This window comes from Hyaena hyaena, unplaced genomic scaffold (assembly GCF_003009895.1).
Source record: "Hyaena hyaena isolate Hyena2069 unplaced genomic scaffold, ASM300989v1 scaffold_8, whole genome shotgun sequence".
In the NCBI taxonomy this organism is placed as follows: domain Eukaryota; kingdom Metazoa; phylum Chordata; class Mammalia; order Carnivora; family Hyaenidae; genus Hyaena; species Hyaena hyaena.
In genome coordinates, this window is record NW_024080640.1 from 7,556,436 (window position 1) to 7,577,948 (window position 21,513).

The 21,513-nt window shown below is 39.8% G+C and overlaps 1 protein-coding gene across 8 annotated transcripts in view; it reads left to right on the forward strand.

Annotated features, from left to right (window-relative positions):
* The first annotated feature begins 3,420 nt into the window (after window positions 1-3,420).
* The window catches only part of AGBL3 (ATP/GTP binding protein like 3), a 70,085-nt gene continuing 51,992 nt past the window's right edge, over window positions 3,421-21,513 (forward strand). For 5 of the 8 annotated variants that reach the window (XM_039243244.1, XM_039243252.1, XM_039243269.1 and 2 more), the window contains exons 1-3: window positions 4,517-4,798; window positions 5,761-5,821; window positions 8,106-8,291. In XM_039243244.1, coding sequence (XP_039099175.1) covers window positions 4,736-4,798; window positions 5,761-5,821; window positions 8,106-8,291 — 310 coding nt within the window. In that variant the 5' untranslated portion in view covers window positions 4,517-4,735. Of the gene's footprint in view, window positions 3,816-4,516; window positions 4,799-5,760; window positions 5,822-8,105; window positions 8,292-21,513 lie in introns of those variants that run through there. The other 3 variants (XM_039243225.1, XM_039243231.1, XM_039243237.1) reach the window with 3 other exon arrangements.

The following is a 21,513-nucleotide window of genomic DNA, read 5'->3' on the forward strand; positions in this document are numbered from 1 at the left end:
ATAGAGGGATTAGAAAGGACTTCACTGTGGGAATGACACTTGAGCTGAGTCTTGGTTAGTTAATTGGCCGGGACAGACCTCAAGGTTTGAGCTTGGAAACAGTTTGAGAAGTTTGGCCTATAGCAGGACATTCTAGACCCAGATCATCCGAGGAAAGCCAAGATGGGTACTGGAGAGCCCAGGGCCCTCAGGACCTAGTGTGGCTTCCTCGGCCAAACTGTGACAAGACCTCTACAGCCACACAACCACTAACTTCTTGTGATGTCATAAATAACTCTGATTGCCCTAGTCACTGCATTTAAGTCTCTGCTCAACAAATTCAAAGTGCTATACTTACACATATTACATTCCTAACACAACTTGCACTTGGGGATGTTGCTAAAGAGAATTTTCCTCCTGAGTCCCACACTAGTAATTGTACTCTTTGGAGTATTGTTTTGGTTTTTCTTTTCCTCTTTTCTTACTCTTATTATTTTGCCTTTTATACCACAGGCTTAGAGTAGATACATTTACCAGAAAATAGGAGGGGAAGTTGGTGCAGGAGTAAGGCCTTGCCAAGAAGCCGAAGTTATCCATATAAGGAGTCTGTCCTGTGAGCTTCTTGGGTAAGATCATAGGGGAGGGGAACAAACATTCAGACTGATACAAATTCCTTAGTAGAAGCTTACTCCAGGCCTTACTTCCACTCTAACTTAAAGAATTTCACTATATGCTACCGTCTGAAATAAAGTTTATTTTAAAATGTTAAAAAGAAGCAGGTAAGGGCACCTGGGTGGCTCAGTCGATTGAGCGTCGGACTTTGGCACAGGTCATGATCTCACTGCTTGTGGGTTCAAGCCCTGCATTGGGCTCTGTGCTGACAGCTCAGAGCCTGGAGCCTGCTTTAGATTCTGTGGCTCCCTCTCTCTCTGTACCTCCCTTACCAGTGCTCTGTCTCTCTCTCAAAAATAAACATTAAAAAAAAAAAAAAAAGCAGGTAGTTAAAACCATTTAAAATTTACTTAAGAAATCCGAATGAAACCTCTTTCCTGATAATGATACTGACTCCAGCCACGTTTCACCTACACAGTACTGCCTAGCGTAACTCATAGCCCGGTGTTCTCGCAGAGCCTTTGTTCTTGCTGCTTTCCCTACCTGGCAAGATCTTTCCTGGACATCACTGTGGCTCATCCCTTTGCTTTTGGTCTCTACTCAAATGCCTCCTGGTCACAGAGGCTTCCCTCACACCCTATCAAAAGAGCTATCCTGGGACACCCGGCTGGCTCAGTGGGTAGAGCACGTGACTCTTGATCTCATGGGCCTGAGTTTGAGCCCCATGTTATATGCTGAGTTTACTTTACAAAAGAGAAAGAGCGAGGGGCACCTGGGTGGCTCAATCGGTTAAGCGTCAGACTTCGGCACAGGTCATGATCTCGCACTTGGTGGGTTCGAGCCCTGTGTCAGGCTCTGTGCTGACAGCCAGCTTGGAGCCTGGAGCCTGTTTTGGATTCTGTGTTTCTCTCTCTCTCTAACCGTCCCCTGCTCACGCTGTCTCTCTCTCTCAGAATAAATAAAAAATTAAAAAAAAAATTCAAAAGAGACAGAGCAAGCTACCCCCACCAAGAGCACCCTACTCCAGTGCTCTTTATTTTTCCCTGCTATTTTTCTCTCCAGAACAGTTATCATCACCTAGTTTTTTTAAATTGGCTTGTCTGTCTTTTCCCATAACCTCCATGAAGAATGCTTGTTTGGTTTCCTGCCACAGGCTTCCACAATCCCTGACGAGTACTGGGCATTCAATAAAAACTTGTTGAATTAATGAAAGAATAAATTATTATGATTTGCAATGTTTTTTAAATCCCTATATACTTATGTATGCGCTAAAATAATTTTTCTCTATAGGATCACTTGAAATATGATCGTGTAAATATTTGGACTAAAAATCATGAGACCTAAGTCCCTGCTCTGCCTTTAGTTTCTTGTGTAAACCTCATTTCTTGGGGCTTCTTCACCATTGGATATCTGCTATCCAATGGCTTGCAACAAGAACTCTAAAATCCAACAGAAAAATAGAGTCCGTATTTAAATATTCTCTGTGCATGTCTCCTTTAGTGACATATGTACGGCCTAAAACAAGGTACAACAAGGCACCTGATGGGGTTCAGAGCAAGCATCCACCAAATGTGCCATTTCACATACAGATTATTTTGAGCTGAAGACTCAGGAAGAGCTTTTTATCTCCTCAACTGCCTCCAAGAATTCAGATAGAGTGCCTGGTCCAGGAAAACAGCGATCACCAGAAGCAACTACAAAAAGTATGCGCTGGGGGTAGTAAGCTGGAGGGGGCTTAGCCGGGCACGGGTGTTCACATTTCTCTCTGTATCCCATGCTCTCTGCATGGCCCAGGCAGGTAAACATGTGTTTACCAAACATGTGCTTTTCCCATCTTCCCGTGAAAGGTTTGCCTTCCCTTTGAAGTCCCAGACTCCACCTTCCCCTTAGTTCACTTTGGCATGTGCGCCTCAACTGCCCGTCTTGGAGCCTCACCTGCCAATGCAAGGTGCCCATGCGTAAGAAATCAAACTTCTTTTTCTCGTATTAATTTAATCAATATACCAGCCAAAAGAACTTGAAAAGACAGAGTCATACTTTTTCCAGTCTTAAGACTTTTTTCAGCCACACGTGGACAACGGTTTCAAATACATTGAATTGTCCCCCAGAGATAAGACCAGGGAGAAATCCAGATGATTTCAGGAATAACGTCTTCAAGTGTTTTTGCGTACCAGAGCGCCTAAGTCTGCTATGGAAAGACCATATTTAATTAGAAAAGACAATGCACGTAAAGTGATGTGCGTAGCGCCTCAGAGAGTCCACAGTGTTCAACACATGTGCTAACAATTATGATAATCTCTGAGCTGATGAGAACTTAGAGTTCCCCCTAGTATATCTATCACTCGTCTATCAAGTATTTAGAGAAGTCGCGTTTCCTGAAAAAAGATCATTGGTCACACAATCGTGCAGAATGCAGCTCTGCGCGGGTACAAAGACAACAAGCCCCAAGTCTTAACCAGTACGTTCTACTGCCTCCTTGGAGAAAGGACAAACGACGTGGAGAACCAAAGGGAATAAGCGCGGCCCGGTGTTCTCCGCTCCTAAATCTCCCCCGTTACTTAAACCACGCCTCTCGCACCCGGCTTGGGATTCTCCCCGCCCCCTGCTCCTCAGCCCCTAGTTCCCGTCAGCCTCTGCGCTCTCCCCTTCTTCGGACCCAAATCCCGCGTGGGCTCCTTCCCTCGGCGCGGCGCCGGTCGCTAGGTGATTCCGAGAACTCTCGGAAGTCTCGCGAGAGGGCCCTGTTGCCCTGGAAACTAAGGGCCTCTCCTCTCAGTGAAGGGCGTGGCTGAGACTGTTGAACTACCCCTGCGTTCCTTCCAGGCGCGGGAGCTTAGGTGTTACGGGCCGGACGGCTGCTCCCCGCAGGGACCGGACGACTGGCCGGGGCGGGGGCGAGGGCCCGGCAGAGGCGGCCCAGGAGGAGGAGGAGGAGACGCCGCAGACGGGCCGCCCCCTGCGGGAAGCGAGCGCGCGTGGAAAGACGGCGCGTCCCAGAAAATGAGCTCCTCCCCACGCCGCCGAGTCCAGTAGTGAGCGTGGGAGGCCCGCCTTGCAGACACAACTTGGGGCTTCAAAGTCCTCCCCCCTGTGAAAGTCACTTGCTGGGCGTGCAGACGTCTGCGTTTGCCTCTTCTGCTTCAGACGTGGAAGAGCCCCAGGAAGCGCCCATTAGATAATCTGTGCGCCTGGCTTTCCTGAAGCTCAGGTGTTCCGCTACTCAGGTCAGCACGTCGGTGCTCCTATGTTCATGTTAGGAAATAGAGTCAGGATGTATGCCCAGTTTTCCAAATCTGGAATTGTGGCGATCCCCCAGACTGAAGCCTTAGTCTCTTAATACTGGAGGGGTCATCTCTATTGCATTAGTTGTTTGCTCTCGGTAGAGAGGAGCCGTAAGCCAGTCGATTCGAAATTGGTCAATTCTTTGGGTCTCTCAAAAATAACAGAATCGTAGCAAGGAATATGTTATTCCGTTGGCTTAACTACCTGGGAGGGTGCTTGCACGGAAGGAGTGGTGGTCGCCACCAATGCAACCATCTGATAGCCGAGATTTAAGTAAGAGCAAGAGTAAGTGAATATTATATTTTGGTTACAGAACAGTAACCAAAATATAAAGAGAAAAGTCTGTTGTAGTCATTTGAACTGTTGATCAATCGAAAATTAAAGCAGAAGAACAGTTTTTTAACTATATCGTTAGATTTCATTGCCTGAGTAACTATAATTTTTTTTTGATCCGTGATCTTTTTAAATTCCTCGGGATCATTCTGAACACACAATGCTGTGTGGTATTGGAAATACAGGATGTGAATGATTTGGCTGTGTAACCTGGAAATTTCTTTTTCAGTTACGTTATTTACTTGACTAGTCTTTCATTGTGACTTTGTCTCTTTTTCCTGGAAATGGAAATTTTCTTCAATTTTTTTTGAAATTGAATGTCTAATTAGACATGCATTAGGAATGTCCGAATAGAGCTTTTAGAGAAGCCTGTTGTCACTGTTAATGAAATACAACTGAATCCAAGGTTGGGGCACTCGTTCAATGTAAGAAACACTGTCAGCTTAAACAGAAAGCTGTCAAATAAGTTCCTTAGAAATTGTTTTACAGCCTACCTCCACAATACATTTCAAGCCAGGTATTGCCAGAAATGTCAGAAGATTCAGAAAAGGAAGACTCTTCAGACAGAACAATCAGTGATGAAGATGAATCCGTATGTTTTTCTCAACTTTATTCTACTTAATTTCAGATAAAGCTTATGTTATAGAATATAAATTTCCCAGTAAAAAAATTACAAAGTCAGTTGGATGTAAAAATCAATTATGTGTTTAAATCACTTGTCACTGAAGTTGGAAAATAATTTGAAAGCCAAGATGTTGTGTGCAGTATGCCCTGTCTAGAAAGAGAGGCTGTATGGGTATTGTTTTTTGAGAAAATATTTTGGCTACGATTCTTCTGAGTTTTACTTAAAAGTGTGTACGAAATCATTACTAAGGTTTTATTTTTATAATTCTTGTTCACCGATACGTATTTTGTGTTACGTCATAATATATAATACTGCGGATTCCTGTGTTTTAAATCCTCTGTGTGTCTCCATAGTAGGTTTAACATGGCTCTGATGTAACAAAGGGAAAGACACAGAGGAAGAAAAGGAGAAAAACAAAGCACGATATTTCAAAATAGTTTGCTTGGTTCTAGTACTTCTTTCTGAGAGATTTCCTTCACATTTTAGCAAAATATAAATTACCATGTATATAAGTTAAAGTCCCTAAACACGCTCCCTAAAGTCACGTATGACCTTTTAAGTCTATGGTTTTTTGTGCTTCTTTTCTTTTTTCTTTTTATTTCTTTGTGTTAATTTTATTCACAGTTTAAATTGTGTGGCCAAGTTTACCAAGAATCTTTAAACTTTATTCCCTCCCTACAATCATTAATATGACCTTACCCAGTGAAAGAAGGGGGGTGAAAGATGACAAAACTTGAAGGTTTGAGGAAATTTGAACTGTTTAGCACTTTGAGACCAGTCATCCACAATCATCCTTTAATTTTTTTCATTTATTAAACATGACAAAGAGGCACTCAATTCTAACTCCTAAAATAGATGTAAAAAAAACAATCCTGGATTTGGAAGCTGTTGGCTTTTAAAAGAAATATTTTAAAACTCTTTTGTTTTAGGACGAGGATAACTTCATGACATTTGTAAGCGAAGATATCCACCAATGTGCGCTTTTAACAGGTTTGATCTTATCCGTATATTCTCCTTCCTCTTGATGATAAAACCTTGAGTGAATAAATAGGGAATGAAAAATTCACTCAAGGTCAGTGAAAAATAAGAAAATGAAGACACGAGAAAAAAAAGATTGAATAATATAAGAATGTACTCTGATATTGGATAAGGAGAGAAAATGTCTCCACTCTTATAAGAATCTTTTGGAGCTCAAACTATGAAGGTTTTAGGTAAACCTGATATTGAATGAAACTAAATAAAAGTGGTCATTACTTTCTAATGGACTGCACTTAACATAAAGATTTACATAAGCATTTCTTTAAATAACTGGCACTTTAAATTTCCAGTATGCCTTGAGTTACAGTAGACAACAGTGTTTTTAAAGGACATCTTTGTTTAAGTGAAGTATGCCTGTATAGACTTTTCTTAATAAAGCCATTCACTTGCAAAAGTACACGTATGTGGAATCTTGGTGTATACTTGATTTTTAAAGATGTATACATTTAGAGTTGTATTTAGAGTTTTAAAAAACACACCAAAACGTTTCTTCTAAATAGTCACATATCTATCACAGATGATCTGGAATTGAAGATAAGCTAATTCTTTTTTCTTTCTTTCTATCATCGTAAAAGTCTCGAGATACTTACTATTCTTAGTTTGGTATGTATCCATCTAGACCTCTTTCTTTGCACTTACACACATATCTATACCCGTTGTCATAGAAAATGTGTAGTACTAGTTTATGAACCTCTTGCCACCCTTTTTCTCTTTAAAATTTTGCCAATCTGTTGGAAAAAAGGAGGTAACTCACTGTTTTAACCAACATCGTCTTTATTGCTGAAGAAATTGAGAATTATTTCATACGCTTGTCTATTTATATTTCCTCTTATCATGAATTCCCTGTTATAGTAGTCCTTTATTAATGTTGCTTCCATTATTTAGAATTATTTTGGTGCTAAATTTATCATTATTCATTTGTGGCTCTTTATTTTTAAATCTGGTCAAGCTACAGAGGCCTTCCCTACCCCAAGGTCATCAAGATAATCATATAAGTTTTCTCTAAATACTTTAAATTTTGTATTTAATTTCTCTATAATTTACGCTCATAAATAGTATGAGATATAGATCTAGTTTTATTTCCTAATTCATAGCTGCCTTGCCATATTTGAGTCATACTGTAAATTAGACAAAACGTGGTCTGAAATACTAGATGCTTAATAACTGATGAAAAATTGGATCTAAACAATCCTGAGAAGTAGCAAGGAAGGTATTATTATTCCTTATTTACATATAGTAACATTTATGTTCGAAAAGGCTGCATTAGCCAAGCAAAATCATATAGAAACAAAGTGCTAGAATAGAACTCAGTTGGTCTGACTCCTAGTCCAGTTGATAGATCTGTTATTGTACAAAAATAGCCCAAAACTAAATCTAGGTAAAAAGCCGCATTTTGGAGGTAGAAGAGCAAGAGTCGTCCGATGAATGGAGAATGAAGTGTGTGAAAGGCAGGGAGAAAACAGGAAAGTATAGTGTCATCAAAGACAAGGTACATGAGGGGCGATTATCCACATCAAATGGATGCCCCACAGTCATCCCACTGAAAGACACAGCCTCTGCACTCCCTGCTTGCGGCAGCCCTGTTGTATTTTGTGAATTGTGTGCTTGGGGTTGTGTCACACAGGGACCCTAGAATGAGAACAGAAAAATTTGTGACAGAGTTCCCTAGCAACCTTTGAGAATATTCTTCCAGTAGGCAGTGAGAAATCATGGTCGTGGGCAAATAGTTGCCTCTGTGTGATTAAAAGTTTAGGAAGACTTGGCAGTAGACAGTTTGCTAAAAACAACTGTGAGAAATAAATGTTTTTGGAGTAGCGCAGAAATTAGCATAAAATAATAGTATCTGAGGTCAAACCCTACATTTTAGCTATTGTGAAGATCAATTGTTACAAAATTTCAATAGTAATTTTTTTTTTGAGAGAGAGCCAGTAAGGGCGGGGGGGGGGGGGGGCCCACAGGGAGAGGGATAGAATCTTAAGCATAGGCTGACTGGGGGCTTCATCTCACAACTATGAGAACATGACCTGAGCTGAAATCAAGAGTCAGAAGCTTAACTGACTGAGCCATCCAGGTGCCCCAGTTATTTTATTTTTTAAGTGGCATGAATTATAAAATAATGTCCACAAATATTTACAAATTAATGGTATTGGAAGGGGAAGAGGCATCTATTAAAAAAATTACAGAAATTGGGGTTTTGCTTCTTATCACTCATGATTGTGTTTGAATCTTTTTTCAGCTGACTCTGTTGGTGACCCGTGTTTCCCCCGGACCACCCAGATACTGTTGGAATATCAACTTGGCCGATGGGTGCCACGCCTTCGTGAACCACGAGATTTGTATGGTGTTTCTTCTTCTGGTCCCCTGAGTTCAACACGGTGGCCATACCACTGTGAGGTCATTGATGAAAAAGTCCAGCATATTGGTAGGTTCCTGGATGTTTTTGACATTCAATATTAGCAAACTTACTTTGTCAACCTTGATTTTAATGAGGAGACTCATGGTGATAGAACAGTGCATTCCAACAGAAATATAACATGAGCTGTATGTATCATTGAACATTTTCTAGGGGCCACATTTTAGAAGAGGAAAAAGAGGGGCACCTTGGTTGCTCAGTTGGTTGAGTGTCCGACTTTGGCTCAGGACATGATCTCACATCTCATGGGTTCGAGCCCTACATAGGGCTCTGTGCTGACAGCTCAGAGCCTGGAGCCTGCTTCCGATTCTCTCTCTCTCTCTCTCTCTCTCTCTCTCTCTCTTTCTCTTTCTCTCTCTCTCTGCCCCTTCCCTGCTTGCACTCTGTCTCTCAAAAATTAACATAAAAAATTTTTAAAGAAAAAAAAGTAAGTGAAATTGATTCCAAAAGTATATTTTATTTAGGAGTGCCTAGGTGGTTAAGTGTCCAGCTTCAGCTCAGGTCACAACCTCATGGTCCATGAGTTCGAGCCCCATGTCTGGTTCTGTGCTGACAGCTCAGAGCCTGGAGCTGCTTCGGATTCTGTGTCTCCTGTCTTTCCCCCTACCCGCACTTGCAACGCTTTCTCTCTCTCAAACATTAAAAAAAATTTTTAAATATGTATATATTTTATTTAAGCCAAATATATCCAAAATGTTTTCCTTTCTTTTTTTCATATGAAATCTTCAAAATCTGTGTGCATTTATACTTGCGTTTCAGTTTTAAACCACATGAGCCTAAAAGGAAGACTTTTTTTTTTAAATTTTTTAATGTTTTTTATTTATTTCTGAGAGAGAGAGAGACAGCATGAGCAGGGGAGGGGCAGAGAGAGAGGGAGACACAGAATCTGAAGCAGGCTCTAGGCTATGAGCTGGCAGTAAGCACAGAGCCCGACACGGGGCTCTAACCCACAAACTGTGAGATCATGACCTGAGCCAAAGTCGGTCGCTTACTCAACTGAGCCACCCAGACGCCCCTAAAAGAGGGACTTAAAACCTGTGCCAGAACTGTGTAATTCTAAACAATTGCAAATAGAATGACGGGTCCAGTCACGTTGACACTCTGACATGGAATGAGGTTGCAGACAGGGGATGCCAGCTGGCTCTGTAATCTTGCTCTTTTTTCTCCCTACCTCTGGCTCCTCCCCCCTGCCCCCGCCCCACACTGAGTGTCTTCCTTCTCCTCTGTGTATCTTTATCCTCTCACCTTCTTCTGCCTTTCTCCCTTTTGCCACTTCTCTTCCTCTCTCATTTTCTCTATCTTCGTGCCCCTTTGTCGTTTTTTCTCTCCTTTCCCACTTTCTGCTCCTTTCCTTCAGTGTATGTTTTATGGACCTGAAGAGTGCATATTTCAGTGAGTGTTTTTATGTTTCTGTATGTGTGCATTCTCAAATTTAGTTTTCATTCAGTGGCTTACAGCCTTATCATCCCAGTTCTCAACGCACAAATGATAGAAACATTCCCATTGTCACCTCCTCATTGCCACTGTTTTTCACCTTGTGTTGATTATAGCATATTATAATGCCATAATATTATTGCCTGGTAGAGATCTTGTTAGACATTCACTGGTGAATAAAATTAAAAACTGTCTATTTACTATAATTGTCTACACTTACTTAAATTAGATGCTACTTAGGCATTCTTATAAACTAATTTTCATATTATTTGGTGGAGAAAGGGGAAGGAAGTCTCTCTGTCTCTCTCCTTCTACACACACACACACACACACACACACACAGGAAGCCCCCCCTCTTTTTCCTCCCCCCACTTTCTCTTTCTCTATACCCACACACACACAAACAGGAAGTCCCTCTCCCTCTCCCTCTCCTTCTCCCTCCCTCTCTCTCTTTCTCTCTCTCTCTCATGCCTATATATATATATATATATATATATACACACACACACACACATACATACATACATACATACATACATACATACATACATATGTATATACACAAAAGTTCCCAGTGAGTGTTTATGCCCCTCTGGCCATATGGTCAAGCCAGGCTGTCTGATTCTGCCAAATGAAAACCGTCAGTAGGCAAACTGCCCATGGTGGGTACCAGGGGAGTTTCAGACTTTAAATAGCACATTATAAATCTTAACTGCCCTTATCTTGACCAACTGTCAAAGCTAGATATCCAGACTTCCCCAGATATAAAAATAGAGCTTTTCTGGTTTAGCTATAAAGAACTCTGTCCTACACAACCATGTATCCTGAAAGTCTTTCCGTATCAGCTCATATATATCAATCTCTATTTTTATAAGTTGGTTTATTAGATCTAATTAAGTGAATAAGCAATATTTCCTGTAAATGGTGCCTTATTAATGAATTTTAGATGTTTCCAGTCTTTGGCTCTGACAAACAACTACATGAACATTCTTTTATATGTGTTGTGTGGTATGGTGTATGTGTGTGTGTGTGTGTGTGTATGTGTGTCTGGTGTTAGAGTAAATTCCTAGATTTCTGGTTAAAATAATACTGCCAAACTGCCCTCCAAGAGGAGCTGTAACAATTTACAGTGATACAAACTATATGAGCGTGGTTGGGGTCTTCAGAATTACCCTCAGGTTCAACGATTATAGAAGGACTCATACAACTCAAAAAACCTGCTGTACTCATGGTTATGGTTTATTACATTGAAATGTTACAGATTAAAATCAGCAGGAATTAAAAAAATCTGCAAAGGTAAAAGATACGTAGATTAGAGTCCAGGAGAAATCAGGCATAAGCTTCCACTTGTTCCCTTCTAATGGTGTCTTTGGACAGTGTTTAATACTCCCAGCCATGTGACATCACATATGTGAAGTATTGCCAGTCGGGAAAGCGCATCCAAGCTTTGGTATCCAGGGTTTTCACGAGGGGCTAGTCGTGTCTCCATGGAGTGCATACGTGGTTGGCCTTCTTTCCTCAGTCTCTAGCCTCTCCTGCTAACACTGATAGCATGTGGTACAAGTGCCTGTACCATTAGCCACGTTGTTAACATAAATTATCAGGTGTGACCCAAAGCCCCAACTAGACAATAGACTCTTATCAAGCAGGATGGTCCAAAGTCTGAGAGGTTATCTTCTAGGAGTGTGATCAGGGTCAAACCTTTCTTTGGGGTGTGCAGAGTTTGGACAACCCAGGCCTGCTGAGTTAATCCTTCATTACACCATGAGAAAGCCTTTTTCCCCCTATATACTCAGAAACACTGTTTAGTTACCTGATTTTCAACAATCTGGTGTTGTTTGCCTTTTAATTTATGTATTCTTTATTTATTAGGGACGTGGGATATCTTTACATATATCTATTGACAATTTTAGTTTTTATATTTATTTTATTGTGGTAAAAGCACTCAGCATTAGGTCTACCCTCAGCAGATTTTCAAATGTGCAATACAGTATTGTTACCTACAGACACAGTGTTGTCACAGATCTTACTCATCCAGCGTTATTGAAACTTTAACAGCTTCCTCTTCCCTCCTGCTTGCTCCCAGCAACCACCATCCCATTTTCAGAGTTTGACTATTTTAGATACTTTATGTAAGTATTCAGGCTCTGTAATAATAAACTATGGTCCACAAGCCAAATCTGGCCCATTACCTATGTTGAACCTTTCATTAATTATTGAAATGTAGAACACAAATTGATCTTGAAAAAGGAATATCTTTTATAATCAATACCCAAAGAATTTCTCTTAATAAAATAGTATAGTTCTAGGAGATTATCAACAGATTTTCTCGTCTCAGACAAAGTTTACAGGGATGGCCAATGATATTCCATACACAGACATTAGGTTAATTCCTCCAAGAACTAAACAGGCCCCTTTTGCATTTAAGAGAGGAAAAAATGAAATAACTTTGTAACCTAAGTAAGAAAACTTATCTTCAGACAAATTGCATGTACAAATGTCGGAGGCCGGCTCCGGCAGGTCCAGGAGTCCCTGAAGGATGGATGGTGTCGGCGAGAGGGAGTGAGAGAGCCCCGAGATTCTTTCTGATCACCAGGCAGGCATCTCTGTCCTGTCGGTTTTTGTGTCTTTATTTAAAGGTTCAGCAACAAGATGAAGTCGGAGAAAGGAATTTCTTAAAATGGGAGGCCTTTTGTGCTAACAATAGTAGAATTATTCTGACCAAGGAAATAACAGAATGTTCTTAGTGAAAAACAGGATAACATATAGGTCAAATTGTATATAGATAAGCTAGGAGTATTTTGTCTGGCTCTCAAGAGGATGAATGTTTCTGAATTGGTTTGTTTGTGGAAACTATCATGGGGGCCCTGAATGGGTCAGTCTTTTGCCCCTGGGTTATGTTTTAGCTACTTTTATCTATCCTCATCCCAGCTGCCAGTGTAAGAGAGGGTGTTTGTAGAAAGTAGGCTTTGAGGAAGGGACTGTTATGTTTCACCAATTAGCAAAGATATATGTGGTAACTATGTTTTGCTCTTAACCCCAAAATAGGCCCTTGGTCTCAGGGCCAGGCTCAATTGTAATTCTTGTGTTCTTAACCCCCTGAGTCTCGGATCTGCAAGGCCCACAGGAAGAGCCTTTTGACAATCTTCCCCATAGAGCTTTCATCCAGAATCTCTTTTGTAAAGGCAGGAATATGCTTTTCCTTATGAGGCATCTGTATTCAGAATATGGGTCTGATATGGAATATTGTGAGGCCTGGTCAATACCAGCAGGCTTATATCCAACATGAGCCAATAGTAGCAGAAGGAGATACCAGTTTTCGTTTCTCATGGCAGGAGCTGCAAACATTGCCACTTCCTTGCTGTGACTGCCATCCAGAGAGGCCGGTGCGGCTCCCGGCATACAAACATACAAATGAGATTACTATATTCTTTTTTGAGGGCAGTGTATAATTGCTTTATATTTCAAGATGTAAAATTCACATTTTTTTTATTTAGTGTTTCCACTACCAGGTGTCTAACCTACAAGTATTCAAACACATGAATTGAGGCATAGTATAAGTAATGTAGGATAAAGAGACCATTAGAAACAACCAGAATGTCCATCAAGAAAGAAATACTGTAATGCCTTGCCAGTGGTCAGATAGTGGCAGTCCATATTAGGGAACTCTACACAGCTATTATAGAAATGAGAGAGATCTATGTATATTAATAAAGAAAAATCTCTAAGATACTTGGTTAGGTGGGGTGGGAAAAATTGATGATCAGTTTATATATAAAATGATATGATTTATGTGAAGAGGAATTGTGGCTGACTCCCAAGTATCCATTTCACTTCAGGTCAGTGGCATAGGTCAGTTAGTCCATGACACTGTTCTACTGAAAGCCACAGTGTTCTTGTTTTACAATCAGAAGGGATCCAGCCTTAGGAGGACCTCAGAGCTGAAATGACAAAGTAGAAGGACATAAACAAATTGTGCCTTGAATGGCCACTGAGCCACTGATTGTACCAGACCTTGAATCCGCTCTGTTTCTAGATTTCTAGATACGTAAGATAATAAATTATTCGTAAGCCAGTTTGCCTTAAGAATTTTTGTTACTTGTGGGGCGCCTGGGTGGCTCAGTCAGTTAAGCGTCCAACTTCAGCTCAGGTCATGATCTCACAGTTCGTGGGTTCGAGCCCCATGTCGGGCTCTGTGTTAACAGCTAGCTCAGAGCCTGGAGCCTGTTTCAGATTCTGTAACTCCCTCTCTTTCTGACCCTCCCCTGCTTACGCTGTCTCTCTCTGTCTCTCAGAAATAAATAAAACATTAAAAAAAAAAAAAAAGAACGGTTGTTACTTGTAGCTGGAAGCATCTTTGTGGGATAGTTGAGAGAGAGAAAGCCTGAAGGTAAAAATCCAAATGTTCCTATTTAGATCTGTGTTATGGAATTATGCATAAGTCTTTTTCTTCTGGCTTAAGGTATATTTTTAAATTTTCATACAGTAAACTTGTTTAATAAAAAATACTTAACAAAAGCATCCAAATTAAGAACCTTTAATTCAAAACTTTTATTACTCCTGAGATTTTCCATGACTCTTACACATCTGTTTTGGAAGATCACTTCCTTCTACTACATGTCCGTCATCAAAAAGTGGGATAAACCAAAGGTGAAGGGCAGGAAGTCTTACAGAAAAAAAGAGAAAATGCAATATCCACTGTCATCTACTTAGGCTTTTAAATCAGTGCTGTATGGGCGTCGGAGTGGCTCAGTCAGTTAAGCATCAGACTTCAGGTCAGGTAAAGATCTCACGGTTTGTGGGTTCAAGCCCCACATCTGGCTCTGTGCTGACAGCTAGGAGCCTGGAGCCTGCTTCGGATTCTGTCTCCCCACGCTCTCTCTGCCCCTCCCCCACTCATGCTCACTCTCTCTATCCCTATCCCTCTCTCAACAATAAACATTAAAAAAATGTTATTTAATAAATCAGTGCTGTAAATGGTTGAATAAGTACTGGAGCTGTTAATTTTCATTGTTTTTCCTCCATAAAAGGATGACAGGTATAGTCCAAATAAATGTACTCCACACATTTGGATTTATCATCATGAAGACACTTTGTAAATTTACATTTGTTGACTTTCTGAGAAACCAGTATTCTGTTATTATCAAGAATAGTGTCATTTACAGATTGGAACTGAACACAAACTAATGAAGTCAAGGATGGGAAAACACCAAGCAAATAGTTTCAGACAAAATGTTTGCTAGTTACAAGTGTCACATTCTAAGCTTGTTTTTGTTTAGGGGTTCTAGCTCGAATGTAAGCTCTTTTTAGACATTTCTAGGCTTGTCTGCTATTCTGGGAGTTAGAGCCTCAAGAGTCTTCTTTAACATGAGAGGTGTTTTGGTTTTGGTTTGGTTTGGTTTTCCTTAAAATGTAATGTATGGTATGGGGCTGAGGGCCTAGTGTTGTCTCCGCTATTAGCCCTCCAGGCCAGACCTAAAGACAAAGGAGAAAGGAGCTGAAGGCCAGAGTAAAAACTTCACAGGATGATCCAAGAGACACAATGGCACAAAAGCACTGATTTGGTGCTCATGTGACATAGTAAATGCTAAGTCTCCTTCTGGGGACATGACTTTGACCCAAGGAGAACTCAAAAGAAGCAGTGCTGTTCTGTTTTCTTTTGTTTCTTGTTTTTTGTTTTGAGTATGATGTTAGTTTTGGGTTTTTAATATATGGCCTTTATTATGTTATATTCCCTCTAAACCTCCTTTGTGAGGGTTTTATCATGAATGGATGTTGTACTTTGTCAAATGCTTTTTCTGCATCTATTGAAATGGTCATATGTTTTTATCCTTTCTCGTTGATGTGATGTATCACATTGATTTATTTGGAAATATTGAATTACCCTTGCATCCCAGGAATAAATCCCACCTGATTGTGGTAAATGTATTGTTGGATTTGGTTTGCTTATTTTGTTGAGGATTTTTGCTTCTATGTTCATCAAGATATTGGCCTCTTTTTTTGTAGCGCCTTTATCTACTTTGGTATCAGAGTATTGCTGGCCTCATACCTGCCTTGAACCTTCCTTCCTCTTCTATTTTTTGGAATTGTTTGAGAAGAATAGGTATTAACTCATCTTTAAATGTTGGTAGAATTCACCTGTAAAGCCATCTGGTCCTAGACTTTTGTTTGGAGATTTTTGATTACTGATTCAATTTCATGACTGGTAATCAATCTATTCAGATTTTCTGTTTCTTCCTAATTCAGTTTTGGAAGGTTAAATGTTTCAAAAAGTTGGTCCATCTCTTATTGTTATCCAATTTGTTGGCATATAATTTTTATAATATTTTCTTATAATCCTTTGTATTTCTGAGGTGTCAGTCAGTTGTTATTTCTCCTCTTTCATTCTTGATTTTGAATTCTCTCTCCATCATGCTCCTGCTCCCTCCCTCTCCCTCCTTCTCCTCTTCTTTCTCTCTTTTTAATGAGTCTGGCCAAAGTTTTCTCAATTTTTTTTATCTTTTCAAGAACCTACTCCTGTTTTCATTGGTCTGTTCTGTTGTTTTTGTTGTTTTTATTTTCTATTTTGTTTATTTCTGCTCTAATGTTCCTTCTACTGGTTTCTAGGGGGTGTTTTTTTTTGTTTTTCTTTTCTAGCCTTCAGGTATAAGGTTAGGTTGTTCATGTGACATTTTCCTTGCTTCTTGAGTTAGGCCTATATTGCTATAAACTTCCCTCTTGGAAGAGCTTTTGCTGAATCCCAAAGATTTTGGACTGTTGTGTTTTCGTTTTCATTTGTCTCCATGTATTTTTTTATTTCCTCTTTGATTTCTTGGTTGACCTATTTAATGTTTAGTACCATGTTATTTAACCTCCATGTATTTGTGTTTTTCCATATAGTTTTCTTGTGGTTGTAGAATTCTAGTTTTTTAGTCTTGTGCTCAGAAAAGATGCATGGTATGACTTCATTATTTTTTAGTTTGTTGAGACTTGTTTTGGGGCCTAACGTGATCTGTTCTAAAGAATGTTCCATGTGTACTTGAAAAGAATTCTATTCTGCTGTTTTAGGATGGAATGTTCTGAATATATCTGTTAAATCCATTTGATCCAATGTGTTATTCAAAGCCACTTGTCCTTGTTGTCCAAAGTGTCCTTGTTGATTATGTTTGGATGATCTATCCATTGATGTAAGTGGGGTGTTAAAGTTCCTACTGTTATTGTATTACTATCAGTTACTTCCTTCATGTTTGTAATTCACTGTATTTGGGCGCTTTCATGTTGGGTGCATAAATATTTACAGCTATTATATCTTCTTGGATTGTTCTTTTTATGATTATGTAGTGTTCTTCTTTGACTTGTTAGTCTTTGTTTTAAAGTCTATTTTGTCCGATATAAGTATTGCTACCCCAGCTTTCTTTTCGCTTCCATTTGCGTGATAAAACCTCCTCAATCCCTTCACTTTCAATCTGCATTCAATCTGTCTTTAGGTCTGAAATGAGTCTCCTGTAGGTTGCATATGGATGGGTCTTGCGGTTTTTATCTACTCCATCATCCTGTGTCTTTTGATTGGAGCATTTACTCCATTTACATTCAAAGTAATTGTTGATGGGTATATTCACTGCCATTTTGTTACTCGTTCCTTTTAAGGTTTTTGTAGTTCTTCTCTATTCCTTCTCTTGTTCTCTTCTGTCACTATTTGCTGGCTTTCTGTAGTGATACTCTTGGATTCCTTGTCTTTACTTTTTGCGTAGCATCTATTACTGGTGTTTTAGTTGTGGTTTCAGTTAGTTTTGTATACAACATCTTCTGCATATAGCAGTATATATTAAGTTAGGATCGCCTAAGTTTGAACCCATTCTTTACTCATCACCCCAGTCCCATGTTTTAGGTATATAGTATCATACTTTACATACTTTTATTTTGTGAATCCCTTGACTGATTTTTATAGATGTAATTAATTTTACTGCTTTTGTGCTTCCTAATTTTTTTACTCTTGCTTACAGTCTTTTCTTTTCACACAAAGAATCCTCTTTAACATTTCTTGTAGGGCTGGTTTAGTGATGAATTCCTCTAACTTTTATTGTCTGAGAAACTCCTTATCTCTACTTGTATTCGGAGTGATAGACTTGCTGGATAGAACACTCTTGATTGCAGGGTTTTTTTCTTTCAGCACTTTGAGTATATCCTGCCACTCCATTCTGGCTTGCAAAGTTTCTGCTGAAAAATCAGCTGATAACCTTACATAACAAGGTTTCCCTTGTATATAACTGTTTTCTTTTCTCTTGCTGCTTTTAAAAATTATTCTTTATCACTGCTTTTTGCTGTTTTCATTACTATGTGTTTTGGAGTGGACCTCCTTGGATTGATTTTGTTGGGGTCATTCTGTGCCTCCTGGATCTGGATTTCTGTTTCCTTCTCCAGATTCAGAAAGTTTTCAGCTATTCTTCAAATAAAACTTCTGTCCCCTTCTCTCTCCCTTTTCCTTCTGGGATCCCTATGTACAAATATTATTATGCTTGATGATGTCAGTGAGTTCTCTTAATCTGTTTTCAATTTTTCTTTATCTTTTTTCTTTCTCTTGTTCAGCTTGATTACTTTCTGTTACTCTTTCCTCCAGGTCACTGGTCTGTCTTTCTGCTTCCTCTAGTCTACTATTTATCCCATCTAGTATATTTTTAATTTCAGTTATTGAGTTCTTCATTTCTCATGGGTTCTTTTTCATGTTTTCTGTCACTTTGTTGAGGGTCTCACTGAGGTCCTCCACTCTTTTCTCATGTCCAGTGAGTATCTTTATGACCATGACTTTAAATTTTCTGTCAGACATATTACTTAGCTGTTTCATTCATCTCTCTTGCTATGATTTTGACCTGTTTCATTTGAGAGATATTCCTCTGTCTCCTCATTTTGTCTAACTCTCTGTGTTTTGTCTATGGGTTAGAAAAGTCAGCCACATCTCCTGCTCTTGAAAGTAGTGGCCTGCAGTGCAATGTCCCCTGTTCAACAGAACCTGGCACTTCAGACATGTCTCCTGTGTGTGTTAGATGGACCCTACTGTTGTGGCTGAGCAGTGTTTGCCATCAGTCTGCAATAGCTCTTTTTGCCCTATTGTGGACAGGGTTAGGTCCCTGTGTAGTTAGTGGATGAGTCTGGAGCTATATTGGGCTTGAGTTGAGTCAGACTAGGTGTTTTCCAGAGGTGTATAGCACCAAACTCTAGGGTGCTCTCCCTGTGTTGTCCCCTGTGAGGCTTTTGTTGGTGGGTGGGGCCTGCAGTCAGATCATATGCCTGCCCCCAGCAAGTTGTTCAGTATGTGTGGTTTTCTTCCCCATTTCCTCAGGGCAGGAGTCACTTTGGGGTGGTGCTGGCCCCTGTCAAGGCTGCTTGCACACTGCCATGCTTGCGGTGCTGCTTTGGATGGACTCCTGCTGAGGATATGTTGGATGAGCTGGATCTGTGGGAGAACACAAGGGCAGGGAAACCATGCTAGCAATTTCCATGCTGGTCCATTGTTGAAGTGCTATTTTGGTACCTCAAAAGTCTGCAGCTGTAAGAGAACTGGGAAGCAAAACATTTGTTATGCACAGACATTTAATTTCTTTGGGACAGAGTTACCACCACCTTTAAGTAGTTTTTTGAATGGAAAAGATCAAAAAGTCTGGCAGGAGATTCTGAGAATAGGAAGATTCTAAAAGGGTAAAGTTGCCTGGCTATTTGACTTAATGACACCTGCAAAAGTTACCATTAGATAACAGGAAAGAAGTGTCTATATCAGGAATCCATTTGATGTTTAAGTCCCTCACAGATGAAATTCTTCACTGTGGATTATTTCTCAAAAAATATGGAAATACTTCCATTCCCAGCCCAAATCTCTGCTTAAACAATTTTAGCTCCCAAGAAGCTTCTCTGCAGGGAAGGTGGTGTCAGATATAAAGCACTTATGGCAATAAGTCAGTATTACATTATTTAAATTTAAGGGATACATACATAAGTATCCTATGGGAGTTGTTCAACTATCCATTCATCCATCCTACAGTCTGTCAAATACAATGCAAAGAACAGTTTTCATAGAGTAGTGGATATGAGACTATAAAGAGCAAAGCTCGAAGTGGGTTAAGACTGATTCTCAAAATATGATCCTCAATAAGGGTACTGTGATAAGCTGCGAACATGGTCCTATTGTGTAAGTTCTTCATCCAGTTCCAGTGTAAAGTTTCATACTTCTTTACAAATAAGAACTATTTATTAGTAAATAGTAAAAGAAGAGTATAAACAGACTAATGAGATCTCTGTTTCTTTAATTGGGAATTAAAGAAATTATGCAACTTTTGACAATAAGCTTGCACAAAGGTAATAGCAGAAATTCCCAAAATTGTCAGAATCAGTGCTATGTTAGTGGTTCATGATTAAGTTTGGTTGGTGTTGATTAAGGCTTCAAGTAATGAGATGCTCAGGTTTTAGTTATAATTTTCTTTATTGTTTATTATCAGTTTATTTGGTTGTGTGTTGTTAAGGCTGCAATGTGTATTCATGCATATTTGCATCAATATTCTAGTCTGTTCTTTTTCTGTAGCTAGACTTGATCCATATCCATATGTTAAATACACTTATGTTGCTAAAGCAGTTGTACACAGCCCTCAAAATGTCTAGTAATACTTGTTTCTCATCACCCAATTTTAAAAACTGTTCCAATGAATATATTTGGAGTCATAGAGTATGGCTCCCTCTGTTGGAGCATACATATTTCCAGAGCCAAGCATAGTCTGACACATATCTGCTAATAATAAAGTAGGAGAATGCGTCATCCAAATTATTGTCCCACCAAAAAGTGGGAACTACTAGGGCAGTTGGGCTGTGAAGTACTTTTTCCAATCACATAGGTCATGTTCGAAAATTTGATCAAAAATAGGTCATGCATTAGAGCATGGTCCAGACAACTTTTAAGAAGTTTGGCTCTAAAAATAATGAAGAGAAGGAAAGCTGGTAGAGCTAAAGAAGAAAATGGGATTTCAAGGATACCCTTCCTTTGGGGAGATAGAAGAAACTTGAACACGTATAAGCTTTGAGGACAGCCATTGTCGAGCAAGAGGCTAAAGATGCAGGGTAAGGGAGAACAAAGAATGGAGCAGGGTTCCCAGAGCTGGGTCAGAAAGTCATCAAATGCACAGGAATACGGGAACTTCAATATAAAATCTATAATGACACAAAACAGTCACGAGCTACTCACTTTAATAATGTAGAACAAAGTACAAATTAAATGTTGTAGGTTTTGTGACAGTGTGTTCATTATCACTTCCAATGAACCCTTAGTAAAATCCAGCCCTACATAAAACACTAAATTTTATTTATTTTTTTCCTTAAATAGATTATTTTCAAGTTGGTTTCCAAATAACACCCAGTGCTCATCCTCACAAGTGCCCTCCCCCATGCCCATCACCCCCCTTCCCCTCTCCCCTACCAGCCCTCAGTTTGTTCTCGGCATTCAAGAGTCTCTCATGGTTTGCCTCCCTCCCTCTCCCCCACTATTTTTCCTCTTCTTCTCCCCCATGGTCCTCCGTTAAGTTCCTCCTAATCCTCCAATACATGCAAACATATGGTATCTGTCCTTCTCAGCCTGACTTTTTTCACTCAGCATAACAGCCTCAAGTTCCATCCATGTTGCCACACGTGGCCAGATTTCCTTCTTTCTCTTTGCCATGTAGTATTCCGTTGTATAGATAAACCACATCTTCTTGATCCATTCGTCCGTTGATGGACACTTAGGCTCTTTCCATGTTTTGGCTGTTGTTGAGAGTGCTGCTTTCAACATTGGGGTACATGT